This window comes from Lipotes vexillifer, unplaced genomic scaffold (assembly GCF_000442215.2).
Source record: "Lipotes vexillifer unplaced genomic scaffold, Lipotes_vexillifer_v1.1 scaffold998, whole genome shotgun sequence".
NCBI classification, from domain to species: Eukaryota; Metazoa; Chordata; class Mammalia; order Artiodactyla; family Lipotidae; genus Lipotes; species Lipotes vexillifer.
In genome coordinates, this window is record NW_006781565.1 from 190339 (window position 1) to 200175 (window position 9837).

General features: G+C 46.7%; 1 protein-coding gene across 4 annotated transcripts in view; it reads right to left on the reverse strand.

The window, feature by feature from the left end:
* Positions 1-9837, reverse strand: part of VANGL1 (VANGL planar cell polarity protein 1) — a 47939-nt gene that overhangs the window by 978 nt on the left and 37124 nt on the right. For 3 of the 4 annotated variants that reach the window (XM_007454783.1, XM_007454784.1, XM_007454786.1), the window contains 4 exons: positions 6807-6940; positions 5268-5362; positions 5152-5189; positions 3720-3954 (listed from right to left, as the gene is read on the reverse strand). In XM_007454783.1, coding sequence (XP_007454845.1) covers positions 3720-3954; positions 5152-5189; positions 5268-5362; positions 6807-6940 — 502 coding nt within the window. Of the gene's footprint in view, positions 1-3719; positions 3955-5151; positions 5190-5267; positions 5363-6802; positions 6941-9837 lie in introns of all 4 variants that reach the window. The other variant, XM_007454785.1, reaches the window with a different exon arrangement.

Here is a 9837-nt window from a genome sequence, read left to right on the forward strand (position 1 = left end):
AGAAGCCGTGACTGAGGCACCAGCCGCCTCTGAGGGCCTGGGTCCCACAGCCCAGGCCACGGCTTGTACCTGTTCATAGGTCGGCCTCCTCCCATCCCGAGAGCTCCTCGGGGCAAGTGCCAAGCACGGAAAAGCACTCTGGGAATGTGAGCAGAAGAAATACAGGGATATACCTGCACACACAAAAACGCATGTTCTGCCCTTACTGCTGTGTGCCTCTGGATGAGCCGTTTAACCTCTCTGTGGGTAGAGGAGATGACAGTGCTAATGCACAGGGCTGCTGTGAGGACGAAGTGGTGGACTCTGTCTCACGGTGCAAGGTTGTTTTATGGGGGATGGAGTGTGCGTGTGGCAAGTCCGGGGGATGGCCGGGCCCCACGTCCACCGCCCTCTCTCTCGGCTCTAGCAGGGATGAGCTCCGTGGGTTCCTCGACATTCCCCTCGACATATGCTGTTCCTCCTGCTGGATGTCGTCCTTCAGCAAACTCCTCCTGGTCCTTTAAATCTTCTCACACCACTCCCTGAACCTCTCAGACAGGCAAACATGTCCTCCTTTAAGGGCCTCTAATCATGGGCATTACTCCCTTGTGACATTTTACTTTCTGAACAATTATTGCCAACTTGTCTGAGGGCTACACTAAACTATACTCTCCTGGAAGGCAGGAACTATTTTTTTTTTTGCGGTACGCGGACCTCTCACTGTTGTGGCCTCTCCCATTGTGGAGCGCAGGCTCCGGACGCGCAGGCTCAGTGGCCATGGCTCACGGGCCCAGCCGCTCCGCGGCATGTGGGATCTTCCCGGACCAGGGGACGAACCCGCATCCCCTGCATCGGCAGGCGGACTCCCAACCACTGCGCCACCAGGGGAGCCCAGGAACTATTTTTTAAATTTGGATTTTCCATGTGCCTGGCATATGCTGGGGGCCTCAACAGTGTGTGTGTTACATCAATAAATATATCAATTTAACTTTGAGAAAGAAGAAGAAAGAACGAACCAGGGATCCAGATAGAAAATATTAGGATAAAACATTCTGGTCCTAAACACAGGTCACAGATGGTTTCTAAGTGGTATCCTCTTCCAACCACACCTCACTGCTGCTGCCAGGTACATTATTTCTGATCTATAAGCACATATTCTAAGGCAGAAGGGAGAGTTGTGCCTCCACCACAACACACACTCATATAAAAATAACTCCTATGTGGGAATTTCCTGGCGGTCCAATGGTTAGGACTCAGTGCTTTCACTGCTGGGGCCCAGGTTCAATTCCTGGTCGGGGAATTAAGACCCTGCAAGCCACGAGGCACGGCCAAAAAAAAAAAAAAAGAAAAAACCCCAACTCTTATGAATCATACGGAAAAGAAACAGCTCAACAGTTAGATAAATGAAATTAATGAGACAATTTATAAAAGAATAGAAAATTAAGATATGAAAAGATGTTCTACCACATTAATAGTTAAAGAAATATGACTTCCAATAATAAAAATCCATTTCCCTCCTCTTAGATGGGCAGTGATCAAAAAGAATGATAACACCCAATGCTGGCAAGGGTAAGGGGGAAATAAACGGTCTCATATCCTAAAGGCAAAAGTGTAAAACAGTAACACCCCTTAGAAGGACAATTTGGCAGGATCTGTACCTTTGATCCAGCTGTTCTTCTACTAGAAATTTATCCTTCAGAAATACTTGCATAAATGCACAAACACATATGTAAAAAAGAGATATTCACTGCAACACTGTTTAGACCAGGGATTGGCAATCTTTTCTTTAAATATAAATATTTTTGGTGTTGTAAAGGCACATACTGTCACAACTACTCAACTGCTGTAGTAGAGAGAAAGCAGCCGTAGACAATCTGTAAACAAAAGGGTGTAGCTGTGTCCCAATAAAACTCGATTAACAAAAAACCACCAACCCCTGGTTTAGACTAATGAAAGATCTTAATCCAAATGTGCATCAGTAGGCAATCCATTAAACAAACCATGGTATTCAGTGGAATAAGACGCAGCTATTCCAGGGAATGAGTCAGATCTGTATAACGGAGATTGGGAAGTACGGACATGGAAATATAGCCAAGAGACAGCTTTAAGTGAAAAAAGCAAGTTTCCAAACTTTACCTATATGGTATGAGATCCCATTTCTGTTTTTTTTTCTTTTTTTTAATCCACTTCTGCTTTAAAAACACACACACACAAACACCTGAAAGAATACACCCCTACTCTTTATATCAGTAAGAACTGTCTGGGTTAGGGGAATGAAAACTTTGCTTTGTACATTATACTTTTCTTTAACGTTCGGATTTTTATACAAAGATTATTAGTTTTAATTCAGAAAAGTATACTTTTTTTTTTTAAATGAAAAAGAAAGCAACCAGGAAACTTAAAAAAAAAAAGAAAAAACCTTGACCAAAGGAAAACCACCAATTCCATTCTATGTGGTACGAGCTATCACTTTGCACATGCAGACATATTGTACTCACTTGTAACCACAGTGTTCAAAGCTTTTTGCATTCTGTTTTTTGTAACTTAATATTCTAACAAAGATTCTTCCATGTTTTAACAGGTGAAATACTGTAATATGTAAGCCACTGTTCTATTTTTAACTCCAGTTTGGAGTTAATACAGATTATTTTGCAAAAATCACGTGCATATATATTCATGAGTATAGCTGACTGTGCTGAGTACTTTTTCCAGGAGAGGGATTAGTGAGTCAAAGAATATGAAAAACATTATGGCTTCTTACTGAATATTTCCGTATTGCTTTTCTAAGTATCATTACTGGTTAGTGACAATACAACCAACAGCTGTATATTACAAGGCAATGTATGAACACAGGTCCTTATACTAATAATATCACTACCAAGTGTTATATGTGTACGATATGCAAGCTCATTTACTTTCTACCTCATGATTTACATGTCATGCTGCCATATTTGATACAATTCTCATACAACAATCCTATCAGGTAGATACTATTATTATCCCCATTTTATAAAAGAGGAAACAAGTGAAGAGTAACTCAGGCAAAGTCACAAACCAATTAGGTGGTGGAGCCAGGATCTGAACCCACTTCTGTTTGAAGAGAGGTCCTTTGCTGAACCCTCCCTCTACTTTGCCTCCTTGGCCACAGTCCTCTGTTAGATGCCTGGTTGTTTCTTGTAACAGCCCCAAAAGTGTGCTCATGTCATAATCCAAGACAGCATTCAGTAAAACTAACCCCCTAAGAGCCAAAACACCAAAGTGATGGCACGTTTTCTATTGTTGATAATAATGGCTATTTATTTGGTCCTTATATTATGACAGACGCTGTGTTAAGCACTTCACAGGAATGGACTCTCTTAGTTCTCATGACAACCCAATGAGGTAGATATGAGTATTATTCCCAATTTACAGACTAGCAAACTGAGGCACAGAGCCATTAGGCTTTTGGCCCAAGGTTTCCCACTAGTTGGTGGAGGTGCCAGGTTAGAGTGAGTCAACCTGACCCCAGAATCCTCAGAGTAACCTGAACTACTACCTGGACTGTCTCTAAGTGAAAGTCTTTCCTCTGCTTGAATCTAGAGGCCTTTAAAGGCACATTTTAAAAACGACGGTATCAAAACAACATAAAATAAGTGAGAATCATTCATTCTTATTAGTTGGTGCTTCAGAGAAGCCTTTGATTTGATCATTCCTGGTAATACCCTAAAATGGGACTTTCCAAGCTCGGTGACCAGTCGCACCTTTGGGGTCATGCTGTTGGTGATGCAGAAGGCCAGGTGCTGCAGGATGCTCTCCATGCTGTGGTAGTGCTGCTGCCGGGTGGTGCGTAGGTACTTCTGCAGAGCCCGGGCCATGGAGGGGAAGATGGCCTGGGCGGCCTCCCTGGGGTCCATCACCTCCCCTGGGGCTTTCTGCTGCTCCTCAGCCTGGAGACGCTGGATGTGGATGAAGGCCTCCTCCACTGCAACCACCAGCCTGCAGGCGATGAAACACAGCAGTCAGGACCGTGGTGCAGGGCTTGAGAACAGAGTCACACTGAATGTGGGATGACTCCTCCCAGTCTGCCCCCAGCTCACCCAAGGCTCCAGTCCTTAGCTGACACTCCAGATGGTTGGGAGAGGAGGGAAGGGGAAAGGAAGGCAAAGGCAAAAATAATACGTGGAATGGGGGCTCCAAGGGGGAGGAGGAAGGAGGCTGGGGGTCGGAGATGACTTCTGTTCTCAATTCTGCCACTAATTTACTCGGGAGACTCAGTTCAGTCCCTTTCATCTTTACAATGAAGGGTTAGATGAAAAGAGTTTTAAGGCCCCTCAGACTCTGGCCTCAAAAGGCTCTGTTTGCACTGAGAGGTGGCTGGTGGTGCGGAAGCAGCCTTACAGAGAGCCAGAGCTGTATCCCCGGATCCAGCCGCCCATACCAGCAGCCCCTGGGAGGAAAGAAGGAAGGGGCCCAGCACACATGATGAAAACCATCTCTGTCCACTGCGGCTAATGTGATCAGATCTTGAAAATCAGCAAGAGCCTGGGGATGTAGGGAGGGCCACTCAAAGTGCGGGCTGCGGGCCAGCAGCTTCATCATCAGTTGGGAATTTTAAAGAAATGCAAATTCTTGGGTGGGCCCCACTCTAGACCTTCTGAAAAGTTAAGTATCCGTTGCCAGTAGGGCCCGGAAGCTGAGATCTGTGTTTTAACAAGTCCTCCTGGTGATGCTTTTGAATGCTAAAGTTTGAGAAGCACCAGAGCAAGATTCCCACCGAAGCCCCAAGCAGGTCATGTTTATAAACTGAAATTTCATTCTGGTTTAAAAAAAAAAAAGTCTTACAGAGAACAGACTGTGGGTTGCCAAGGGGGAGGGGGTTGGGGGAGGGAAGGAGTGGGAGTTTGGGATTAGCAGATGCAAGCTGTTATACATAGGATGGATAAACAACAAGGTCCTACTGTATAGCATGGGGAACTGTATTCAATATCCTGTGATAAACCATAATGGAAAAGAATACGAAAAAGAATGTACGTATGTGTAACTGAGTCACTTTGCTGTATAGGAGAAATGAACACAACATTGTAAATCAACTACACTTCGATAAAACAAATTTTGGAAAAAGAGTTAGTATATGCCATTCACAAGAAAAGTGTGTTACAGGCATGCTAGTTTCGGGGGGTGGGCAGAGTGTACCTTGCTCTCCGCTTCCTCACCCGCCGTTCATGTTCCGCCTCCTCATAATACAACTCGTTGTGGCTTTTTTTCCCCCCCCCCGCACCCCGCGGGGCCCTGTCTCCTTCATGTTCCGCCTCCTCATAATACAACTCGTTGTGGCTTGAGTCCCTGCGCCGAGCAGCTGCGGCGATCATTGCCCGGGACTGACCAGTGGCGTTATTACTGGGGCCTTTGGGGGAAAGGACGATGGAGGAAGGACAGTTTTAATGCCTTGGGGCTGCGAAACAGAGCAGACAACTAGTCCACGGTCTGTCAGTACCGTCTGCCCCATCCCCTGTGAAGCACATACACAAATCCTGAAAGTAACTTCCTAGAAGGGTGAACAGGACCCCTGCTCTGCGTTCAAAATGCTCACAAGAAGGAAATCTCCCAAAACCCCAACTTGATGAGTGGAAATGGAAAAAGAACTCCGAAGGAGATGAAGAATGCTTGACAATTAAAATGCTGGCCAAAAATAGCACAGACTGTGCTGAAGATGTTACTTACCATATGTTACATAAAGTTCCATTTTGGCCATAAGGGCAGCTGGAACATTCATTTCAGCGACAAGACAATGGGAGAGAATGAGAGGGATGGGGGGAACAGGACAGAGGAAAAAGAGAGTCAATGGCCACGGAGACATTGACCACACACGTGCTAGAGTGTCACGGTGGCCACAACATTTACAGAAAATACCCATGCTTGGGGTCTTGCAAAATGTCATGTTTATTAATACACACCTAGAACTCCTAGTCTCGTTCATACCACGGACTGCCTTAACTTTTCAGAAGGACGAAGCAGATCGTATGCTTTCTTACGCAGCATCTACTTAATGGCCTGGCTTGCTAGTGGGATTCTGCACTAGGTTTGTGAAATTTACCAATCCTTTAGGATTCACAAGCGACTGCACATCTCATAGAGCCAAAAACAAAAAAAGGGGGAGGATACTGTCACTAAAACTGACACCGCCTATAAATCACTAGACTTGTTAACAATATGATCCTCTTCTAGGCTTTGCAAAGCTCTTGCCCTGACCCAAGGTACCCTGGCAAGAAATGACACCGTGTCCTGTTTCTTGCACTTAACCATCTGATAGCCCGAAACACAGCTCTGATGTCCCCAGCCTGGCCTCCGGCCTCCAGCCTCCAGCTACCCACCCAACTCTGGTTCTCAGCCAGGACTGACAAATGCCTGTAAGAAACTCACCAGAGGCCTGAATTATAGTCTTAATGGATTGGGGTAGCTGAATCTTCGGTAATTTATCCAAATTTTGAAAAGCAGCCTTTTCCTATGAGCTTTCAATGTAAGATGTTCACAATGGGAGGCAGGAAACCCACATCACTACTGTTTCATGTAGTTTTCATAAAATCTTCAAATAAATGAATCTCCCACATATGCAGACTATCAATCAACATTTCTCTAAAAATATCTTTGTCAGAAAAAAAAAAAAAAAAGGAAAGGAAAGAAAGGAGGAAAAGACAAAAGAAAAAGGAAAAATTGTTCTGCAATGAGAATGTACCATAAAGGCAGACCCTGAGAGGGGTAGAACCAAATGGAACATACAGTTTAATCTAAGTACTGGGTTGGCCAACTGCTCCCTGCACCCACCAGAGACACCACTTCAAGGCACGTACCATCTACGTTGTAGACTTTCAGCCCGGCCATGTGCTTGGCTGCTCGGAATTTGGAGGCTGTTAGGAGGTTGGGGTTATAGATGGTGAAATCTTTATAGTAATTTTCCAGAACCACCAATGCTGCTCGTTGGATACTGAGAAAAGAAGGCAAAATTAATGCAGTTTTTCCAAGCAGGTCCTATGTGAAAAAAAATACTCTTTTGGAGTTAGGTAAAATAACAGATCACCAAGGATAACCACACATAGAAGGCTCCTGGGTTTCACCACATCTTTTGTCTCCAGGACAAGAATTTAAAGATGAAACTTAAGTCCCATCGTTCAGTGGCTTCTGTGCCTTCTCCCAGGCTACATCATTAGCCGCATCCCATCTAGCCAATAGGCGACAAAGGAATGTTATACCTTCTAATTTAGATTTGCTTAGGCTACACAGAACGTTCCTCGTTTTCTCAGTTTACAGAAGAGCAAACTGAGGACCCCAAAAAGGTCAAGGACTTACAGATGGCTGCAGAGCTACTGAGGAAAACAACGAAGTGTAGATTCAAGTTTGTCAGGTCCTAGAGCAGTGTTTCTACCTACACTTCATTGCACCTGATGGAAGGAATGTAGGGTTTTCAGTTTTCTGTAGGTCAAAACAACACAGGGCAAAGTGCACTGGAAAAATACTGGCTGCAAACACTAGTTAATCCTGATTCCTACTCTTCATCCCATCCATCCCAGGCCAGCGAGAGCTCCCTCTTTCAGAGGAAACAAGATCCTTTTCCCTGAGCCCCCTGAGGCCTCAGCTGAGACCTCACTCCTTCTCGGTCTACAAGGCCTCCTGCTCCGTGGATTGCTGTTTCCAGTCCTCCGCAGGGGTGTGTGAAGAGGACTCCACTTGCCAGCGTCCTGTGATCTCTAACCTGTCACCAGCTTGGCCCCTCTGAGAGGAGCAGAGAAGAGGTAGCAGGGTGGGTGAAGGGGGCACCCATACTCAGTACTGGTCGCAAAAGAACACGCTCTTGGACACAGATACAGGACACTCACCACTTCAAAGAGTGACCTGTAATAACACAGCCAGGGATTTTACATACCTCATCTCATTTGACCCTCACAATCATTGAAGGGAAGAAAACCAAGGCTCAAAAATCTATGACCTGCAAACAGGACACATCTACCAAACAGCAGAGCTGGAACTCCAATCTGTTTCTTCTCCCAGATGTGTGGCCACTGTAGGACAGTGTACGTATGCACCGACCTCTCCAGGTCTCTTAGATGTTCACCAACCACGAGTGTGCTAAACTCCACATAGTTATTTGTATCTTGCCCTTTATATTTTTCTTCCTGTTTCCCTGCTAAGTAGGTGAGCTTATAGGGATTATTTACAATAGCCTGGGCAGCAGGATAGGGCTGCCTTCAATTCCTGGATGACCACACTGCCTTCTACAGCTCTCCGAGTGGCTCAGGGTTCTTCACACCAAGACAAGACAGCCCCTAATCCATCAGCTTGACACGCTGCCAACCCAGTCCTCAGCTCCCCTTGGGGCTGTGCCACCAGAGTTTAACATGGAGTCGAAAAACAATCTAGAAGTCAATCAGCTAATCTCCTTGAGAGCAGAGTCATGGCAATGTTTTCTTACTCATATCCCCACAGTGCCTCGATCCGTGATCCGCATGCAGTTGGGGCTTAGTATCAACCTAGATATGCACACTCATGCGGGGCTGGGGAAATCTGGGAAGACCAACTTCCAATAACAGAAGTATAAGATTCCTAAGAGCAAATCCACATTCAAAAGCCCTAGTCATTTAGTCTTCCAGTCGCCCACTCACCACTCTCATATTTAAGAACCTGTGTCAGCCAGGCTCTGGGAATGCAAAGATAGGGTGGGAGGAGCTTCTCCTTGCTGGCGTTATGTGGAACAGAAGCTCTGTGACCACCAACTGGAATACACAGGGGCTGAGGAAGCACAGAGGAGGGCTTCTAAGCACCTAGGACTTGGGTAGGCATAAGAGCAACTCCCTGAGGAAGTGAAGTGGCCCTTGAGTTGAGGTCTGTGTGTCATAGATCTTTGTGCAGAAGTCCTCTTGGCTTCCAGACACCCTGCCCGGCAGATCCCCGGCTCAGCACGGCCAGCCTCGGCTCCGTCCCTGTGTCCGTGACGTTCTCCCACGGGCGGGGCACGTGCTGCTCCTCCACCTCCTGCTCCATCCTGAGGCTGACGGCGGCCTCTGCCTGCTCGCTGATCACACACGAACACTCCCTCCTACGCACCTCCACCCGCCTGCCCAGGCACTGCTTTTCCGAAGTCTCTGGGCTTCTTGGAGATGAGAAGCCCCTCTACACGGAAGTAGGTCTGTTCGTGTGCACAGACTTGCCGCACGCAGCTTACTTCATCCCAGGCTCCTGTGCTGACATGGACACATCTCAAGGGGCGTGGATTCCAGCAGAGAAGTATTTCCCTGATCAAGATTTAAAACTTAAAAAGGCAACTCAGAGGTTATGCTCAGGCCCGTCTTCAAAGCAAACCCTCTTGTGGTTGTGGGGTTTGGCTTTTCTGTTCAGCCAGCCCGCAAGGAGGGGCCCAGGGCATCACACTACCTTGGCTGGGGCCTGCAAGGCAGAGAGGGAACGGCTGGACCGGAGCCTGGCGGCCCTGTTTCCCAACCTCTCTACCCCCAAAACCACCATGCTGCCCAGAGAAGGGATGTCTGTCCACACCCAGCTCTGGCAGGGGCCTTGCTCTCCAAACTGGGCAAGTCCACAATCAGCATTACACCAGAGCCCTGGGCGGCCTGGGGAGGGCTCAGGGACTGGACAGGAGCCTCCCCAGGCTCGGGAGCCTTTGCTCAGAAAACCAAACAAGAGCTCAGGTGATGTTTTCTTCCTTCAGCCCCGTCTCAACAGAGAGGCACGAGAAAGCCCCAGAATCATCTGTGGACCTGCCCACCTCCACAGGCTGACAAGCTAACCCGGGAGCTAAAAAAAAAGTTGAGATTTGGATTAAACTCCATCTGCCTTTCTTCACCTTTTTTTTTTTTTTTTTTTTTTTGGGTA